The sequence below is a fragment of the Camellia sinensis genome, chromosome 5 (assembly GCF_055761805.1).
Source record: "Camellia sinensis isolate YWXY chromosome 5, ASM5576180v1, whole genome shotgun sequence".
Lineage (NCBI taxonomy): Eukaryota > Viridiplantae > Streptophyta > Magnoliopsida > Ericales > Theaceae > Camellia > Camellia sinensis.
Genome location: NC_138965.1, coordinates 199,265,671 through 199,287,880, shown reverse-complemented (window position 1 = coordinate 199,287,880; position 22,210 = coordinate 199,265,671). Strand labels below are relative to the sequence as shown.

The 22,210-nt window shown below is 32.8% G+C and overlaps 1 protein-coding gene across 1 annotated transcript; it reads right to left on the bottom strand.

The window, feature by feature from the left end:
- Positions 1 to 2,270: 2,270 nt before the first annotated feature.
- LOC114261715 (PLASMODESMATA CALLOSE-BINDING PROTEIN 2) lies at positions 2,271 to 7,378 on the bottom strand. Its single transcript, XM_082871106.1, has 4 exons — positions 6,956 to 7,378; positions 5,362 to 5,601; positions 5,113 to 5,149; positions 2,271 to 3,025 (listed from the first exon to the last, which is right to left on the bottom strand). Exons 1-4 carry the CDS (start codon positions 7,008 to 7,010, stop codon positions 2,800 to 2,802), a joined length of 558 nt encoding a protein of 185 aa, XP_082727232.1. The 5' UTR covers positions 7,011 to 7,378; the 3' UTR covers positions 2,271 to 2,799.
- Positions 7,379 to 22,210: the final 14,832 nt, after the last annotated feature.

The following is a 22,210-nucleotide window of genomic DNA, read 5'->3' as shown; positions in this document are numbered from 1 at the left end:
GGCATACCTCAAATAATCTATCTTTTTATCTTTTTTTTATCACATCACATCTCTATTTTTCTGCATATCTTTTTATAAAAAGATAAAAAGTACACTTATTTAAGTCATCTCAAACAGCCCATTAGTCAACACACACCTCATTTGTAAAAGCTGTTGAAACATTTGAAATGAAGCCCTCAAATTGTTACTGGTAATGGATATGGTGACCATTAGATCAAAGTCATGTGTCCTTTTGTTGAACTGTTTGAACCTTACCAACATTGATATATATATATCTGCGAAAGAGAAGGAGACACGTGATCTTGTCCCTAAGCTCTTTGGGATTTGGTCAAATTAGAATCCCATAATTGCAACCTTCTTTCCAAAGCAAAAATTACACATTTTTTTGTTACATGCACACGTGGCACCCAATCATTGGGATGTCAATTTAGTACAAACAGTATTAGAAGATTAATAATAGAGTAATGCTACGTAGCTCGAAATCAACCCCCCGAATCCCCCTAATTTAAAAAACGACGTCGTTTTTTCATTTTTTTTTTTTTTTTTTGGTTGAATCAGAAACGAAGAAGAAGAAGGGAGAAGAAGAAGAAGAAGAAGAAGAAGGGAGAAGAAGAGAAGGGAGAACTGGACAGGAGGGGGCATAAACCAGGGGCGGAGGCGAGACGGAGGCCGAGCTGCTGCGACGATCGGCGAGCTGCTGCGACGATCGGCGATCGGACGACGATCGGTCGAGCTTCTCTCCCTCTCTCTCTCTCTGTTTCCCTCTCTCCTCTCCTCTCTCTTTCTCCCTCTCTCTCTCTCTCGCCTTCACCCTCTTTTCTCCCTCTTTTTCTTCTGTTTCCCTCTGTTTCCATTTTCAGGAGATTCGGGGGGGAGCTCATTCGAGCTCCCAAGCTTTATCCTTAATAATAATACATGTTTTGTAATAAAAATTGGGCTGTCAATTACTTTTTATTTTTTATTTCTTATTTCTTAATTAAATTAATTTTTAATTTTAAAAAAAAATTCTAAAAATCAAACTATACATAATTTAAGAATATTTTAATAAGTCATTTCTTACGTTAGTAACTTATTTAATTATTTGTTAATTTTACAACATTTTTACCATCAAGCCTGTTTGGTAACCATTTCGTTTTCAGTTTTCAATTTATATTTACAAAAATTTTAAAAACTGTCATAAAAACTTATTTGATAATTTTTTTGGTTGATAAATGGTTGTCTCAATTTGAAAATTTGAAGAAAAAACGTAAATTCAAAAAATGAGCTTACGTTTATTTTTAAACAGAAATTTAAAAACTTTACTATCAAAATTTTTTTTCAATTATTTTTTTTTTTTGAAATAATTTTTTTTTCAACTAATACTAACCGATGGGGCAATTGGTAATGCTCCTTTAAACCTTAAGGAAGAGATTGTAATTTTTAAAATGTGAGGAGTATCAATGTAATTTATCCAATAAAGGTAAAATTGGTATTTAAAAAAATTAAATTGTTGAAGGAAAAAATCTGTAATGAAACTTTAAACCTCAAGGAGAGAGATGTAATTTCTAAAATGTGAGAAAAGAACTGTAATAAACATAAATTTCAAGAGATATCAATGCAATTTACCCTAAAAATTAAGAAGAGATGCATTTTTTAGAGTAGCTTTTTATGTTTTTTTTGTCCTCCGGTGGGTTCCTCAGGTCTTTATAAAACTTTTTAAAATATCACTTAAATCCATCATCTACATGTCAAATCAACAAAATAAAACAATAGCAAATGATTTATTTCGATTTTTCAATTAACAAAGTCGAAAATTTTGATTCCATACTAAATTTTTCTTCACCATTAATTTTTTTGGTGAGCAAATCACAAATTTAGATTAATCATATTCTGACCTCATTTGGCAAAAATAACCCAAGGGATTGTTTAATTTGCACATATGAGATATGTTTCGAGTTTTGTCACAATCAAGACCCTTCCTCCTCCCTCAAGATAAGTCTTGATACAAAAAGTAAAAAGTTGCCAAGCAAATACTTTCCAACGCAAGTGCCTAGGTATTGTGCGTTCTAGCTTTGTTTCTTGAATTTTAATCAATTAATTTCCTAGTCTATTGCACTTTCCTTGTATTAATATCCTAGCCTTTTAACTTGTTTAATGTAGAAGTTTCAGCCGACTTGCAATGTCTCTTCGACAATAATAAGTTGCAATAACACTTTTGATCTTTACATTTAATCAACAAAACCATTCACATCAACAGTAATGTAACACAGATCAATCTAAAACCAGGGAGATGGGGGTAGCAAATTATCATTAAAATACAAAAAATTAATGCCTCTCTAGATATACAAACTAATTGGGAAAATAAAAAAAGAAAGATATCAGTTTCTACCCCAAGTAGAGTAGGCCACATCACCATTCAAATGGAATTAAATTCCAGTTCTGTTTTTTTTTTTTTTAGAATTACAAATCATTGAAAAGAAATGAAAGTAACTGCAAAAATACGGCGATGCAAGTGAGTCTATGTTTCGTTGTCCAGGTAAAAATTGTGGTCTTACTGACTCCAAAGCACAGAGAGTCCACACTTGCATCTCCATGTTTTAACAATCACTTTCAATTCTTCCAAATATTTACCACCCCCAGGAAAGGAAAAGAAAAGTAAAGAAAAGACGAAAAAAACCTAGTGGGAGGTTCTGTCCAAATGATTCCCTGCTGCACACCCCTCTGTAGAAGAATCACATCCTTCACCCAAGCTGTTGTGGCAAAATATCATCCACAACATCATCCCTCTCTTTCAACTGTAAATATCTTCTATCATTATCTTCAAACCCTTAAAAACATGGGGCCTGAAAACAAAAGGGTTAGTGTGAGAGGCCAAAACAAGTGTGTGTTTTGGTGGAGAGTCACACTGGCCTTGCTGTTTATGCTGGTTGTGCCACTTCCTGTAGGGGCCAGTCCAAAAACTGTGGGAGTTGTGCTTGTAGGTGTGGTTGAGGATGTTGGAGATGTGCTTGTCGATGGGGTCGTGGTTGAGCTATTTCCTGCAGTGCTGCACAGATAATATATGACAACAATATCAGTGTCTCAACCCTAAACCAATAGAACTTTCAGTGTAATTCAAGCCCTCGTATCACTAAATTTTTTTAAGGTAAGTTTTGAGGTTCAAACTTGTAAAGAAGCGTTGAACAGTTGCTTGTGTGTACCTAACTTGTTAATCCACTAACATAAGACCACGCGAATAAAATTAAATAAATAAACAAAACAAAATAGCAATCATATTATTATTTTTTTAGCATAGATTACGCGTTTCACCCCCCCCCCCCCCAACTTTCATCTGAATTTCACTTTGGTTCTTCATCTTCTAATTGAAACAATTAAATCCTTGTATTTTAACCCAAGCGTTTAAAATTTGAGTAAAAGTTAAACATGAAGGACCTAAATGAAATTTGAGTGAAAGTTGGGAGGGTGAAAAGTGCATTTTTCCCATTATTTTATTCCTTTAATGCTCTTAAAATGTGCTTATGTGGCCATCATGTCAGCACTTTTCTATCAATTTTTTTGCTGACAAGTGACGGAAGGAAGGACTACATTGAAACAAGGGTTGAAGTTTGAGAACTCAAGTGTTGTAATTAGATAATGAGGGACTAAAGTGAAATTTGATTGAATTGGGGGACAAGACCCCAAAATAAAGAAAGGAATAAACCTAGGTGTAAGTGGGGATAATCAAACTCTTGACCTCTTATTAATGAAGTGCAAGAGCTCTAACAAAAGAGCTAACCCTGTTGGTTTAAACAACAATCATATTATGATGATGAAAGCAAATTGGAACCAGGCAATGCTTAGCCACCCAGAAAAATACCCCGAATTTGATAACAAACAAGATTTATTCTGATTTCGACGCCACAAGTTCAAAATTATGCTATAGATTTCACATTGAGGGTGCTTTTCGGGATAACTTTTTTGGGTAACTTTTTGGGATAAGTATCATTTCTGAATGAGGACTAGACTAGGACCTAACTTGATGAAAATACAATAACATGAACAAATGTGAAGCTGACGTCTAGAATCAATACCTGGAGTTATTTACCAAACTTCAGTTTTTTTAAAAAGTATTTCTCAAATGCAAACTATTCTAAACTTATTTTTCACATCCACGTTGCTTTTCGAAATAAGTTTTCAAAGCACAACTTCAAAATATTTTATAAGTTTATTAAAGTCGTGTTTTGCTTTGTAAAACCATATGTGTTTGGGAAATAATTCAAAAAATACTTGAGTTTGAGAAATATATTTTGAAAACACGTGGGTCAGTTAAAAAACTTCAATATCTTGGGTATGGAGAAAAATGGACAAACCAACATATGAAATTTCAAATCATGACAGCTCACAGCTGAAGTGATGAAACAGGTCTGACTTGCAAGTTGCAATATAAAAAGATATATTAAAATGGGTTTCTACATCTACTTTCCATAATCACTTCCTAAAAAACCTTGACCCCAACCTGAAAAGTTAACCAAATAGATAAAAGTTCATATCTATTGATGATACTAATATTGTATTTACAAGGAAGGAATTGAGAGGTCACACTCACGCCAACCCAAAACCCTAACCAAACCTAACCAAAACATTGATGCTAAAGTAAAGAATCATCACCCAACACTAAACCTAAAACCAAAACAGTGGTGCTAAAGTAAAGAATCATTACCCCCGAAAAAATTTGAGTAGGAATTTGCAAAAAGATAAGGAAAAAGGAGAGGAAAAGTTGAAAAGTTAAGCTTATATTTCATTCATTTTTTCTCTTTTACTCCACAAATCCTCTTTCAAATTTTTTTTAATCAAACATAGTTCATAAAAAATCACATAGAAAAAGATGGAATCATATTCCTATCTCTTGAAACTATTTTATTAGTTTGTAGATTATATAATACAATTAAAAGGTAACGGGAGAAAATTGCAGTCACTCAATGACTACCCTTTTCCTTCACAATCATCAAAAGGAGGGAAAAATTGGGAAGACAAAAAAAAGATGAAAAAAGAGATACCAAATAACTCCAAAGCTACGGGAAAAAGTAATCATTTGAAGATGAGAATAAACAAATCTATTCTAGAAAGAAAGGCAGAAGGACAAAAGAAGCAAACCTGGGACTTGCAGGATAAACACATGCAGAATTTGTGCCTGAAAATCACAAGAAATACAAAACAAAAAGAAAAGATAAATTAGTTTCCCATAAAAGGGGTTGTACAATTCTCCAAGGTCTCTTGTTAGACTCCCACGGTCGCAAAAACATTTGGGGGGCGTAACTGAGATTTGCAGGTGACTGGGTGTATTCGAAATTAATCATAAGATTTGATATATATATATATATATATGAGATTATTAGGACTTACTATTGAGAGTTTGGCTAGTGGTGGCAGTGCCTGCAAAATCACAGGTCCCAACAGCTTGACCTTTCCTCTGAAAGTAGCTGTTGACAGCATAGTTGCAATGATCTTTCACAGTGTTGGGATTGTAACAAGCACCATTTTGAATGATTGGAGTGCAGTCAGCTCCAGCTCCACAAGCATAATCTATGTCCTTCTGAAGGACTGCGTCACCCACTCCGTCTTTACATATGCAGTAAGTAGCACCTACAAAAGGAAAAAAAATTCCAAACAAATAATCAATGATCAGCTCATTTAAATCCAAGTCTTCCTTGAACTCAAAAAGGGTATGTTAAAAAAGGAAATTAAATAAAGGGTTTATTGCTTTGAAAGATTTCATTTGATAGAGTTAACATTTAAAGCAGAAAATGAAATGAAAGGAAAAGATCGAACACTCACTGAAGAAAAAGACTGAAAATTTGAACATTTTCCATTACATTTATTTTTGCAGTACTACCGGATACAGAGAGAGTAACAGGGGGAAAAAAAGGGGGAAACTGCTTTCATTGAAAACCCAAATCAAACAAAGACAAGAAATAGATTAAGAATAAAGGGCTTATTGCTTTTAGATATTTCATTTTGCTTCTAGATATTTCATTTAGTAGAGAAACAACTAGACCAGGAAATGAAACCAAAAGAAACGAAAGATCAAACACCTACTAAAAAAAAGACTAAAAAATTGAAAAAAAAAATCAACACATTTATTTTTGCAGCACTGTAACAGGAGACAAATTAGGGGGAAATATGATGAATTTTTTTTATTGAGTACCCAAATCAAACACACGAGATATGATAAGAACAAGCCAATTACAACTAAGGTTGATTAAAAATAGAAGACGAAATCTAAGAAATTAAACACACTGATCAAGAGACATACTTGAATCATGGCCAAGGAAAGCAATAAATAAAAGACTAAACACTTGAAAAAAAAAACTTCCATTACATTTATTTTTGCAGTAAATATGATGAAAAATTATCATTAAGAACCCAAATCAAACACACGAGATGTGATGAGAACAAGCCAATAACAACCGAGGTTGATTAAAAACAGAAGAGGAAATCAAAGAAATTATATACGCTGATCAAGAAACTTATTACTTGAATGATCAGTCATAGCCAAGAAAAGCACTAAATAAAAAGTCCAAAAATTTTCTGTTACATTTATTTTTGCAGTACCACCAGATTCAGAGAGAGCAACAGGAGACAAAATAGTGAGAAATATGACGAAAATTTTTCTTTAAAAACCCAAATCAAACACAAGAGATGTGATCAGAACAAGCCAATTACAACCGAGATTGATTAAAAATAGAAGAGAAAGTCTAAGAAATTAAACACAGTAATCAAGAAACTTTACTTGAATGGCCCAAGAAAATCACTAAATAAAAAGACTAAAAAAATTGAAAATTTTCCATTACATTTATTTTTGCAGAACTACAGGGGACAAAATAGGGAGAAATATGATGAAAAATTTTCATTGAAAACTCAAATAAAAAACACATGAGAAAGGTTGATTAAAAATAGAAGAAGAAATCTAAGAAAATAAAGTGATCAAGAAACTTACTTGAATGACTAGTCATGGCCAAGAAAAGCACTAAATACACTGGAATAACAACCATGGTTGTTGCAAGATTGGTTAAGGGGAGAATATGAGAAACTATAAAGGGGCTTGAAGAGGGTTGATTCAGCTTGAAATCAAAGATGGGTTAGAGAGAGAGAGGGGGAGAGAGAGAGAGAAAGACAGAGCTGTGTCCGGGGATGGAGACTTCCAGACAATAAAATATGAGAGTGGCAGTCGGTAGCAATGGAGGCTGGCGTGTCTATTCCTGATTTTTTATCTATTATTCTTTGCATGAATTTTTTTAAATTGCTTTATTATTTGATTTGACACAAAAAATTTCACATTAATAAAAATAGAGTGAATATCAAAAAGGTAAACAAATAAATCAAAAATAATTCTATAGTGATGGAAATATAAATGATATATGTATTAGTTTATAAGTCTTGTATTTCTATCATTTTAATTTATTATTATTATTTATTTAATTATTCAATAAATATAAGTAAGACTCATTGATATTGTTTTTTTGCAAATTATCTGAGTTATTTATATAAAAAAAAAATTACTGTGAGAATTTGCACTATTTATAATTTATTAGATAAAAATTATTTTAAAAATTAATTATTTAAAAAGGGGAGGAGATGAGTGGTTTTGACTCTTACTACATGATTATTAACTGACAAAATTACACTAAAATATACGTACTGCTTCGTATCCAGTGATCAAAAAGTCTCATAACAAATCTATTTTTATATAGCATTTTCCTTATTTTTTAGTAACTTGTTAAGAAGTGCCCAAATATTACCAAAATATTAGTGATTTTTAAATTTTTTTTATTTCTTTTTAGGTCCAACTAATGTCAAACGATCTAAAAAATTAAAATATATATATATATAAGAAAAAAAATTAAAAATTCACTAAAAATAAAAATAATGAATTTTTTAAGGATAAAATATCAATAAATCCTAAAATGTAATCTTGTAAACTGTTTAATCCATTATTTTTTCTTATGAACTCAAAAGTTTCATTAAAATAAAAATTACACAAAAGGATAGTATTGGCACCATAAATCTGCAATTTTTATTATTATTTATTATTTATATAATTGCAGGACATGTGACATCCTCCTATTCATTTGAAGGTTATGAGAAATTATAAAATATGAAAAGATGGTAGAGAATGAAGTGGAGAACATGGAGCATTAATTGGAGGTTAAAGGAAATTATGAAAACATGGAGGAATATGTGGCATTATGGGAATGAAGATGGAAATGTGGGTAGTTTTAGGTGGTTATTGGGTAGTTATTGCTGAAGTTTTTTCTTACAAATATTTGTCTATAAATAGCCATTCATGGTTACATTGAAAAGGATCAAGAACTCAAATCAAAGACACTTGATTTCAATATTTCTTGTCATTTTCCTTATCTTAGGATTAGTTTAACATAGATTTATATTTCGAAGCATTTATTTTCAGCATTTTCTTTTCAAAGCATTTTATGCACTTCCTTTTCAAAGCATAGGAGTAGAGATAAGTAATTATTACTTTGATTGTTCACTCAATCGCCTTTTTTCGTCTCCCTCATTCTTCTTTTAAATTTTCTTTTCTCTACACTTGGCAATTTTGAAGTCCTCTTTGTTGAGGCAAAAGAACCGTCAATGCAATCGTTTGATAATTGGCTTGAATTTAATCTGTAAGGATTTTTCAATTCTTGCTGGCACACTCGCATTTATGGTATTTTCCTTCGTAGGAAAAATAAGCCAACAATTTTTGGCACGCCCAGTGGGACGTCAAGTATAAAAAATGAAAATTGAATTGGATTTGTCAATTTCAAATAGCCTAGATAAAATCTATTGGCGTAAACAAAAAATTTTGGATCTTCAATAAGAGATCAATTTTCTTGATGAAATAAACTTTCATCCCTTACAATATTATTTAGTGGAAGAAAAAAGACACCATTTAATTGGAGAAATTCATCAACTTGATATGGAAATTCGCCAATGGAATGATGAGTTATCAACTCTCATTACCAAGTCTTTAACTGAGACTTTAATAGCCGAAATTGGTGAATTTTTTCAGAATTTTTCCATGGTTGAAAATAGCAAAAATAAAGAGTTGATTTCATCAATGACTCGGGGGGTTCAAGAGCCCGTTTTTAAAGAGCCAAATTATGAAATTAACACAACGAAAGAGCATGTTCTTGAACCAAATTTGACTAAGAATGATGTTCCATGTATGACTCGGAGGGTCCAAAAACTAAATTTTAGAGAGTCAAGTCATGAAAATAACATATTTATGGGTGATTTTCATAAGCCATTAATGGCTAACATGGAAAAACAACCCACTTTGCTAAATAATTATGAAAATCAATTCAGCGAAAGTCATGTTTTTAAACCAAACATGGTCAAGAAGAATGAACAAGTCACTGTTCATGAATTCAAAATTTTTGTCATTTTTCAAAATGTCAAGAAGTATGAATTTTCATGGTTACACTATACCATAATTTTTGTTGTTCAAAATCCATTTTGGATTTGTGGATCACATCAAATGTTGACTTTGATGGAATAGTTAACAAATAATATTTTGTTATTGCAATATATTGGGCCAAAAATATGGTTATTAGTTGATTCGTAAAACTATCACCATTTGGTTTTGCGGTTACCTTCGAAGCATGTCCCAAGACACTTCGAAGCATGTTATTAAGAACATGTGAGGGTTGTTAATCCAACTCTTTGGATTTGGTTCGAAGGGATGTCGTGAGCACTCTCTAAGGACAACTTTGATCCGTTAGTAACATACGTGACTTTCAAATGGTGGTTTTATCATCAATAAACACCTTCGAAATGTAACATGAAACGAGAAGGCTTTCGAAATGTGTACCTCCCTTGAAATATATGTAGAATGGCAATCAATTAAATGTCAAATAATGCCTATTTTGGCATGATAATTAGTGGCTTTACTGATAAACATTTTTATAGCTATTTGTTACATGAAAATGTAACTAGTATTCTACAAAAATTGGTTCGAAGAGCAACGGTTTTGATGTCTTCAGAGAATTAATAATTGGTTCGAAACATAAAATTAATATTTTCATTAATTATTTGTGGACCAGAACATACAAAATTTGGATAACCACAATATTGGCCAAAAGTTGCTTCGAAAGCCCTTTTACCATAATTTTTTAAGCTTCAAAGCACTATGTTTTGCATCAGCAACAGCTTTGAAGAAATAATATTGGTGGTTGTTAACCTTCAATGTTGGCCAAAAGTTGCTTCGAAAGCCCTTTTTGCCATAATTTTGTAAGCATCGAAACACTCCATCTTGCATCAACAACAGTTTTGAAGAAAAAATAGTGATGGTTGTGAACCTTCGATACTTTGCCGAGTATTTCCAAAGATGTAATTCATCCTTTGTCGGCACTTTTGACCTTCGAATGATGGTTTTGGTCATCTATACCACCTTCGAAGTTGGTTATTTAGCATGTGTAACAGTTTGCTAAGATGAATCATTGGCTTTGCCTTGAAAATATTTAGTTATTCTTCGAAGCTTTTCTGCAATAATATCCCTTCAATGTGTATATATATAATTCGCAACATCTAGTCATAATTTCATACTCATTCGAAGCACTTTATTGGTGCTATTATATCATTCGAAGCACTTTATTGACATTATTCGAAGCACTTTATTGCTTAGATTAGTCATGTGCTTGGTTCGACCCTTCAAAAATTCAAGTAAACATTATTTTTAAGGGCCGCGGGGGGTAATGTTGACACCATAAATATGTAATTTTTATTATTATTTATTATTTATATAATTGTAGGACATGTGGCATCCTCTTATTCATTTGGAGGTTATGAGAAGTTATGAAATGTGAAAAGATGATGGAGAATGAAGTGGAGAACATGGAGCATTAATTGGAGGTTAAAGGAAGTTATGAAGACATGGAGGAATATGTGGTATTGTGGGAATGAAGATGGAAAAGTGGGTAGTTTTAGGTGGTTATTGGGTAGTTATTGCTGAAATTTTTTCTTACAAATATTTGTCTATAAATAGCCATTCATGATTACATTGAAAAGGATCCAGAACTCAAATCAAAGACACTTGATTTCAATATTTCTTGTCATTTTCCTTATCTTAGGATTAGTTTAACATAGATTTATATTTCGAAACATTTATTTTCAATATTTTATTTTCAAAGTATTTTATGCACTTTCTTTTCGAAGTATAGGAGTAGAGATAAGTAATTATTACTTTGGTTGTTCACTCAATTGTCTTTCTTCGTCTCCCTTATTCTTCATTTAAATTTTCTTTTCTCTACACTTGGCAATTTTGAAGTCCTCTTTGTTGAGGCAAAAGAACCATCAACGCAATCGTTTGATAATTGGCTTGAATTTAATCTGTAAGGATTTTTCAATCATTCCTGGCACGCTCGCATTTATGGTATTTTCTTTTGTAGGAAAAATAAGCCAACAGATAGTCACTTACACGTTTATGTTTAATTTTTGAGGAATAAAAGTGGATTTCTCCAAATGTGAAATTATACATTTGGGCAATCTGCACTATAGAGATTTTGAATTTTCTCTCCTCTTTGAACAAATCTCACATTACGAACAAAAACGTAACATTCTAATGTAACACACTATAAAACTCTTTAGTGCACTTTACAAACGTAATAATACAACACTCTAAAAAAAACTCCTTAGTATACTTTTTTCAAACGTAACAATCTAATTAATGTAATCCCAAACTTAACATTCCAATTAATGTAATCCCAAACGTAACAATCCAATGATGTAACAATCTAATGTAAAACACACAAAAACACTCAAAAATTTATTAATATACTTTTTTCAAATGTAACACTTACAGTTTAAAATTATACATTTATCCAAAATTTACTAAGTAATTTTTGTACTTCTTTTGGAATAATTTGAAGAATCCCACACCATTTTGGAATGTTTTGAAGAATCCCACATTTATTTTTTAGAGTGTTATATTGAAGTATTACATTTTAAAAAAGTATATTAAGGAGTTTTTTTATATGTTATAACAGAGTGTTATACTAAAAAGTTATATTAGAATGTTATGTTTGAAAAAAATACATTAAAGAATTTTTTTAGAATGTTACATTGGAGTATTATGTGTGAGTGTTACATTGGAGTGTTACAATTTGAAATTATACATTTGTCCCAAATTTACTAAGAAATTTTTATACCCCTTTTGAAATATTTGAAGAATCCTATATCCTTTTAAAATTTTTGAAGAATTTCATATTTTAAGTAATTTTTGTATTTCTTTTGAAATGTTTAAAAAAATTTATATTTCATGTCATTCCATATAAAAAATTCTCATATAAAAATTAATTTCAAATTTGATTCATATAAATTATGTATCTTACTTTTCTAGAAAAAAAAAAGAAGATATAACCGTAAATTTAATTTTTAAATAATATATCAAATCTACCTTTTTTTTTTAAAATTAATTGATCTATTAAAAAAATCTTTAATAAAATAAAAAATTAATAAAAACAAATTGGGTCTTGCTACATCCCCCTAAAAATACCCCCCCTAATCTCCCTAATTTCCATATCAAGTAAAAAAAAAAAAAAAAAAAAAAGGAAAAAGTTGCCCAAATTGAAAATTAGGGAGATTAGGGGGTATTTTTAGGGCTCCAAATCATTTTCCAAACAAATTACTAAAAGAAATCAATCCCAACACGTACTATACTCTAGCGCGAGGCTTCCTCTACTTCATGATTGGGCTAGAGGGTATTGTTTCGGTCATCTTGTGGCAATAGATTTTTTTTTTATAATTTTTAAATTTTTTAGTTAAAATATAATGTAAAAAAAAAATTAATATATTTAGAATTGTTTAGAAACAATTTTTTTTTTAATTTTTTAGCTTTTTAATTAAAATATGATGTAAAAAAATTATTATGTTTGAATATTTTTTAGTTTTTTCTTAAAAAAATGTGTAAAAAGTAGAGAGAAAAAAGAATTTTTAATTTTTTGATATAAATTGTTGACTTTTTAATTTTTTTAATGACTTTTTGCCTTTTAAATTAAAAAGTGATGTTGCCATAAGATCTATTTTGATTATTTAAATCGTTTGTTTTATAAATTTTTTGTGTATTTATTTATATAAAAAATTAAATTAATTTAATAACTGTAATATATTTAATTTATCATATTTATCTTAAAAAAATGATAAGTGTAACTTTGAAAATAAATCATCTATTTTCTTGTGATAGGTGAGTTAAATCAAACATGTAACCATTGTTGAATCGGCACAAATTTTTTATGACTTGTACGAAAATTTTACAAAATAAATGATTAAGCTTGTGTTTGGTTTAATTTTGAAATTGTGATTCCAATAAAAAAGCTTCAAAACTCATAATCAAACATAATTCAGAACTATTCAAAACTCAATTCAAAAATTATTTTCAAAACTTATAACCAAACATATAACTTAAAATTATTTCCAAAACTCAAAATCAAACTCTTTTTAAAACTCTATTTAAAAAAAAATCCAAAAAAATATTTTTTTAACTTATTTTTTAAAATTATTTTTACAATCATGATTTGAGTGTGGAGTCGTATTTTGAGTTATGAGTTTTGAATTGAATGTTGAAAAGAGAAAATTTGTTTAGTTATAAGTTTTAAAAAGAATTTTGAGTTGTGTTTTGAAATTTTTTGAATTTATTTTTTTTAAATATTTTTAAAAAAAATTAGGTTAAACACTTTATATTTTAAATATTTATTTATTTATTCTAATATACATCGTATTTCATACATTTGTATGTTGTATTTTTTTTAAAAAAAATATTTTAAAAATATTTTGTAAATATTTTAAAATTTATAAAATTTTTATTTTTATTTTAAATACTTTATATTATTTTATAAATATTTTAATTAATTTTTTTCAAATATTTAATTTTTTAAATTAAAAAAAAATTGGATCGCCATATATATCTAAATAATAACAATTATTTGGCTAATACTTAAAAAAATAACAAATTATCTTATGAAAAAATAAAAAATAAAAAACTATTTAAAAAAATATATATTTTTTGAAAAAAAATATTTCTCAAGAAATATAAAATAAAAAAAATTTAAAGGACAAAATAAAAAATATTTTGTTGAATTTTTTTAATAGAATTTGAAAAAAGTTTGGTTATAAGTTTTAAGTTATGTGTTTGGTTATGAGTTTTGAAAATAATTTTTGGATTGAGTTTTGAATTATGTGTTTGGTTATGATTTGAGTTTAAAATATTAACAAAATAAAATAAAGTATTTAAAATAAAAATAAATAAAATTTTCTTAAACATTTTAAAATATTTTAAAACAATAAATCCAAAAAATTTCAAAAGACAATTCAAAATTCAGAAACTCAAAACTCAAAATACAATTAAAAACTTTTTTCAAAATTCAAAATTCGAAAACTCTTTTCAAAACACTTCTCAAAACTAATAATCAAACAAATTTTCTCTATTCAAAGCTCAACTCATAATTCCACAATGAAATCACAACTCTATATCCAAATCGTAATTTCAAAACTAAACCAAACGAAGCCTAAAGTTTTGAAAATAGAATTTATAATACGCTTGCGAGCTTAGATAGTATTGTCCAATCCAAATCTAAGAGATTATTTGGAAAGGAGTTAGGTTAGGATTTCCAAATAAATTATCAATTTTTTTTTATCAAACTTCTCATATGGGTGTGAGATCCATACACATGTGATTTGTGTGGATCTTATACCCATGTGAGAGGTTTGATAAAAAATTTGATAATTTATTTGGGGTCTATAATATTTTTTTTTAAAAAGTGCTAAATAAGTATATTTTTATTTTTTTAATGAAAATATGTGAAAAAAATAAAGAAGTTATATGATAAAAAAAGATTAAAAAAAATAATAAAGTGTATATATGTCAAACAACCCTAAACAAAGGGAATCATGGCCCTATTTTTAATATCACTTCAAAAAACATGTGTCAAGAAGATTTTGGTTTCCTCTGGTTTAATTTTTGAAACGAGTATTAAGTTTTAAATTGTTTTTTGAAAGATAAGTTATTAAAAAGAATTTTAAAAATTTTAAATTTGTTTAGTTATGAATTTTAAAAATAATTTTGAAATGATTTGTATTTTTTTTAATTGAATAGATGGATGTGAGAAATTTAATTGATTGAGGTTTAGAATGTGAGAGAACAAGAGAGGATAAAGAAAAGAGAAGAGAGAAAAAGTGATTGATTGATTTATTAATTAAAAAATAAATAAAATAAGAGAGAGAAAAATTAATTTTGAAAAGAATTTTAAAAATTGATAAATCAAATATATTTTTAAATTTTTTAACTAAAATGTACCTTTGTTTTTGTAGGGAATTACATGCAGGTAAGAAAAGAGAAAAAAAAACTACAACACATATAGCCTCCGTTTGGGAAGTGGGTTGGCTTTTTGGTTTTTTGGCTTTTTTGAATTTTTTTGTGAGAGAAGAATGTAATGATTATGGATTGAATGTGATGTTTTGTTTGTTATGGTTAAAATAGCCTATTTTGTTTTTTGTGACTAAAATAGTCAAAAAAGCCTACAAATCCACTTGCCAAACACAGGCATAGGGTGTAAGTATATTTGTGATGAATACAAATAAAAAATTGTGAAAATGTAAGTGTCACTTGCTCTTTTTTTCTTCCACATGTACATAATTCTTTTTTTTAAAAAAAAAAAATATACCGTTGTTTTTTTAATTTAAAATGTACCTTTGCTTTTTGTCATCTACTTGAATTTTGTTTTTTTGGAACGATTGTCATCCACTTGAATGAACCTGATAAAAATGTGCATGTTTCAGACGGTCAGGAACTCATGTGTCTAATAAATTACAAAATTAAAAAATATAACACAATCTCGTTGTCAGGCTGGAAGCTTTGACACGGACACACGCAAAAATGCACATAGCAAATGCACGTACCGAATAAAAAATTACGTAGAGAATCTTACCCCTACATTAGAGAAATAAAATGTTTTTTTATTGGAGAAATTACAAATAAGTAAGGCGTCGTTCAGAAAAAATGGGTAGGATGGATTCAGAGTTAGGAAATTAATTAGGAGGAATACTTATTAATTATAATTTTTTTATTAACAATAAGAAGATAATAATAATTTATGAATTAATATTAAATATAAAAAATTAAATAAATTGTTATAAAAATATTTTACATAAAATTTTATAATTAATTTCGAGTAAAATTGAAAAGAAAGTATTGCGTGTAACTAGTGTATCATGGACAATGTAAAAAAGTTATATATTTAAGTCGTAAAATAAATTATATAATGGTAAGATAAATCAAATTTATACAAAATTTGAGTAAAAATTTCATATGATAGAGATATCACGTTATTATTGACATATGATATCACCAACCAATAGTAAAGAAACATATAAAAGATGAACTCCGCATGCAAATATAATTACAATCCCGTTACGTAGCTCGAATTTTTCGTAGCTCGAGTGGCGTGACATCCCAAAACAACGTCGTTTTGGCATTTTTTTTTTCTTTTTTTCCCCTTTTCTTCATCCTTTCCGTAACTCACAGAAGAAGAAATAAAGAAGAACGAAGAACGAAGAAATAAGACGAAGAAAAATAAGAAATAAAAAAGAAAAAGAAGAAGAAAGAGACGACGAGAGATTCAAATCATTATCAACACATCAACACATAATTATCATCATCAACAACCAACATATCATCATCATCACACAGAGACTTCACAGAGAGAGAGAGAGAGAGATACAGAGAACGAGAGAGAGAGAGAGATACACATAAAGAGAGAGTGATACAAATCTATGTATACACAAAGGATGGCAGGCGCCGATTATGTGAGTAGATTTCTGACCACACTGCCAAATTAGTATTCAACTGGAGAGCACTGGTAGAATAAATGACGCCTGAATGACCTGTAACAAAAAGAAGAGATTCCAGCGGTGGTTCGTCCACCCGGGGGCACTCCGACTGTCAAGTTAGTTATCTCTCAAAGATAGCAAAAGTGCTTAACTCACTATTCAGGATACAAAAAGTGTACCTTGGACCCATAAGGGTGCCTCTCTTTTATAGCCAACACAAACCTAATCCTATTAGAAGCCTAGCTCCAATAGATTCTGGATTACCGCTAATCTTGGACTCCCAGTAGGATTGGTAGGATTGGGATAAACTCTCTAAAAATCTTATCTTTATCCAAACTGAAGCCTTCTCTCGTTCTAGGACTCTTGTCCCTTATCCGCTTATCCCGGACTCCGATATCTTCAGAGATAACCTCAGCCTAACCGAGATCACCTCGGCGTCATGATCAGGACACGTGGCACCTCGGGTGACACTTCGGTGCCACCTCGACCATGTGTTGCCATTCAAAAAATTATGTCCCCACAACTGCCCCCTAGGTTCTATTACCTCGACATACTGAGGTGATGGAACCTATATCATTCATTCCCTTTAACACATCGGCTAAGCTTGCATTACCCTTTATTCCCGAGGTCACCACCCGTTGGCCCCATATGACTAAGATCTATAATCTGTTTACTCCAATGCCTTGGAACAAATAATCAAGTTGGTTCAAATTATTTAGCAGAGATCATCCTTATAACCGAGGTCTTTGCCTTTTTAAACTATTCAAGAGATTCGTCATGCGGATGAGCTGTCACGCACAGCAACCCAACCGTTTTAGCCACGCGTCTTCCCCTCACTTGATCGTACTTGATATGCGCCTTTAAGTCGTCTTGCGTCTGGGTGCGCCGTCTGACAAGCACGTCGCCCTAAGTGTATTGATGTTATTTTGCCGCCATTATCCGTGTTTGATCAAAATCAACTCTCTCTCTCTCCATCTTTTCATTTTTTCATCCTTGTTCAAGCCCCCAGCTTTTTCTCTCTCTAACTCTTCTCTCATAAATCCGTCATTGTCGCACTCGTGAAGCTTTCTGCAACTACCTTCTCTCTCCCCTTCCGGCGAAGCTTTTGCCGCACCTCTTTGCTCATTGCCACCGTCTGACACCGGCGTATTTTACACCGGCCTCCATTTCTTCGGTAAGTCACTGTTCCTTCCTTCGTTTTAATTTATTATTTCACATTTTATTGCCTCTGTTTATTAGCCATGTTTTGAACATATTCATCTACTCCCTCTCCTGTCTGTGCTTCAAATTTCATCATTTGAATGCTCAAAACATACTCTATTTCACCTGTTTCTGGGTATACACATGTATCCACACACTTTGTTTTCTTTACCACTGTTCTTGGCCTTGTACCATTGCACACACTCTGTCGTAGTGTTCTTGATAGAGCATCATCATTCTTGATTCTGAATCTTTGTTTTTTGTCTCTTTCTTCTGTGTTTTCTCTAGATTCTTGCCTTCAATCCTTTGTTTACATAGACTTAGGTTTGGGATTTGTCGTAGAACTCACAAACCTCAGGAAAAACTAAAACAAACTTCACTTTAAATCTTAAAAAATCTTTACCCCCAGCAATCATTTAGGTTTTTTCCGAGGTCCTTCAAACCTTCATAAAACACTTCTGTTAGGTTTTTATTCTTGGCAACCCCGTTTGACAAAACTCCTTTAAGTTGTATTTGTTTTCGCACTTTTTATTTCAGTGAGGCTATGAGTGTTTAGATGCGAATCCAACCCGAATTGTGCCTTACAGAGAAGTTTGTGATGTTAATGCTTTCAAGATTGCCACTTCGCTGATTATGACGGGGATCGAGCTGCCCGGTCAGCTCGCGGGGGTCGAGGGGGCAGCGTCCCTTGGCGGGTCCGGGGCAGTGCCAGGCGGGGTCGAGGGGCAGCGCCCTCGAAGCAAAATACAAAATTGCATTCGAAGTTGCATGTCCACCCTTGCTCGCTCGAGCGAAGGAGTGCTCGCTTGAGCGAAGGCTGCATCTAGCAAAAAACCTGAAAGAGATGAATGTACGCTCGAGCGAAGGGTGCGTGGCTCGAGCGAAGCCACTTATGGAAAACAAGCGTTTTTGGTTCCTTACTCAAGCGAGAGAAGCTTTGCTCGAGCGAGCTTCGCAGTCCCAGATTTCTATAAGTACGAGTTTCTGTCAGATTTTAGGATTACTTCTCCAGATCTTCTTCTTGGGTTCTAAGGTTTATATCTGGGGATATTTTGCTAGTTTTCTTTGATGTTTTGATTGAGTATTCAACTCATGGTTTAAAGAATATACATCAAGGGAATATTTGTTTGTTCTACACAAAAGAGAGAGTTGTTCTTCGGTGGATTCTGAAGAATTCGAGCCTGAAGCTTTGATGGATTCCGGAGTGGCTCATCGTCAAGACAATTCCGAGTGAAGACAGGATTGGAAGAGGCACATAGAGGTTGGTTCAATTCGGGCGTGGATTCGCTAGGTAATTAAGAGTATACCTGTGTAATTCTTTTATATGTTCTTAGTGGATTGTTTTGTGGCTGTTGCCCGTGGTTTTTTTATCACAATTGGAGGTGCTCCAATTGTGATTTTTCCATGTTAAAATCGTTGTGTTGATTTGTCTTGATTGTTTGATTGGGATTATTTTATTTCTTTAAATTGATACATAATCACAAATCAATATCTAGTGAATTTCTAGATTTTTCAACTTCCTTTTGAAATCCAACACCTTCCCCAAAGCCGACATCATGGAAATGTAGAGACATAGGGTAGACACCCCGACCAAGCTGGAATACTTCAGGCAGGAGTTTTCCATCCTAGCCGACGTGTATCTGAGGTTGGCTGGGGAGGATGACTCCATTATGCCTAGAGTCGATTCTATGCCCTTCCCAATTGTAGCTTTCATAGAGTGTGGACTTAGGCTCCCACTCGACATCCTTTTCCGAGAAATCCTCCATTACCAGAAATTGAACCCCATGCAGCTCGCCATCAACTCCTACCGTGTTATCAACGACATAATAGCCTTAGCCAAAAAAGAGAATGCTAGGGTAACTTTAGCCGACATCCGATACTGCTACACCATGTGTGGCCTTAAGTTAGAAAAAGGCTACATCTACTACCTCAAACCGAGGTCCATAGAATACAAAATTGTTGCCGACCTCCTAAACTCCAACAAGGAAACCGGGGACGATTACTTCATTATCTCGGGCAACTGGGAGTTCGCTCCAAATGAGTACCCTCTCCTCTACCCTCTTAGCCGAACAATATTCATAGAGGGTAATGGTAAAAGCCAAGTGTTATACTTACTTGTTTTTCAAGTTTTTCATACTGTGTTCCTTTTGTATATGTGCTAACGTTTGTGCTCTTTCTTGCAGCTCTTCCACAACCACCAAAGGGCTTTCGCAAGTCCTTCTTTCCCAACAAGGACCTCAAAATGCTGTTAGATCTTCCCGTTCAAAGATGGAGAGCTCCTCTGCTGCTTAACTTCATTCTGACTTACAAGTCGGTGCTTCTCGACGTCCCGAAAAAGAAGAAGAGCAAGTCTCCTTCGTCCGCCACCACACCTTTAACAACTTCATCATCTCGGCCAGACCAGGGGTCTACCTCGGATCCAGCGGAGCAACCATCTACCTCGGCTCCATATTTGATCTCTCCATCTCAACGCCGACGCCGATGCCGATGCTGAACTGCAATTGCCGCCAAGATGGGTCGCAAGAAAGCAGTCGTAGAAGATCTTTTAGCCGACATCCCCGACACTATCAACGCTCAACCAGCATAATCCCAACCAAAACCAAAGCCCAAAAGACTGAAGAAGGTCCAACCTAAGGCAACGGTGACTCAGATTGACACTGAGGACAGCTTGTCAATTTCAAAGTTGGCTGAGAGCAAGAAAACCACTTCTGCTGCCGAGAAGAGGCCTGCTGAGGCTGAACCATCCCAATCAACCCAGTCGAAGAGGCCGAGGTCCGAGCCTGCAATAACCTCGGGCTTTATGAAATCAGATGCCCCCTAGGCTCCCCCCCCATTACAATTGAGGACAAGCCGGTTAGAGTTGGCGACAGAGGTGACGATATTGAAGTCGGCGTTGCCCTCTCTACTGCCTTGCTCATTCCCAACGATCTCGAGCGCAATGCCAGGATGAGCGAGTATGAGAACTTTACTCTGATGTTGCGTTCAAGTAAGTCCCTTATACTTGGTATCTTTCTTTCTCTATTTTTCCATACTTAGAGAACTTTTACTAACTTTTGTTCTGTCCACTTTCTTTCAGGCGATCCAACATGGCCACTCCTTTGCAATGCAAGCCTTTGCCATTAAGAAGGAGTTAGCGAATAAAAACAAAGAGGCTGCTAGCTTACAAAAGGCTTTGAAGAAGGCTAAGGGCAAAATGAAAACCTTATCAGATCAGGCCGAGGCTGCCATAAAAGCTCAGGACGGGGCCGAGGAAAAAACAGACGTTATTGAAGCCATTAAGAAGGTCCTTGAAGCCGAGAAGAATGAGGCCCAGATAAAAACTGTTGGGGTCAAGCCAAGCTCCGGGCTGCCTTGGCCACGAAAGCAGCTGAGATCAAAGCGGCCTATCCTGAGGGAGCGACCGATGTCAAGGAGAACTACAAAAAGCAAGTGAGGCAGACATGCAACAAGTGTTTTACCCTTGGTTGGATGGCTGCCCTTAAAAAGCTTGATATCCCCGAGGACTCCCCACTCAAGAATGCTGGTGACCTTTCCTTGCCATTTCCCCCTACTCCAAGCCAATCTGAAGACGATTTTGAGTCCGAGAAGGAAGCTTTGGTTAGGAAGACGAAGGACGTTGCTGGGGCCAAGTCCCCTACTCTCAATGAGCAAGTCGTAGACTTGTCTCAGGATGAGGAGGGCGAGGTCTCCAAAGATGTCGCTCCTAAGACAATATCGGACACGCCTATCGCCGAGAAGAGCATTGATCAAACTCTTCGAGAAATCGATACTGAGCTTGAGGCTAAGAAGGCTGCCAAGAAGTCTTCCCAGATGTCCTCTGAGCCCCAAACCCAACCGGTTAACGATGCCGAGTAATTTAGTTTTGATGCTTCTCTTTTACTTTTTGCACCTTGTACTTTATCTTTTTACTTTTTGGAACAGTGTAAGTTTTAATTTGGCCGACGTGCCACTTTTGTAATTCGAACAATTACTTTTTGTAGGCCGACGTGCCCTTTCTTTTGAACATGAATAGAACTTTTTCTTTTGAATGCTTGCATGCTTGTCCTTCTTGTACTCTTGTATGACTTTTATACTTTGAATAATTTCCATGTTTTCAACATAAACCTTAACTGTGTAATCTTCTTAGTGTGGAATATTTCGGCAATTCCCACTAACAGCTTATTTCAGCTCT

Bases quoted from the DNA above. Each gene is read 5' to 3' on its own strand.
- LOC114261715 (XM_082871106.1), bottom strand. From the start codon at position 7,010: ATGGTTGTTATTCCAGTGTATTTAGTGCTTTTCTTGGCCATGACTAGT. The intron at 5,150-5,361 runs GTAAGTCCTAAT...TGTGATTTTCAG, and splicing joins CACTAGCCAAACTCTCAATA to GCACAAATTCTGCATGTGTT. The intron at 3,026-5,112 runs GTTTGCTTCTTT...TTATCTGTGCAG, and splicing joins GTTTATCCTGCAAGTCCCAG to CACTGCAGGAAATAGCTCAA.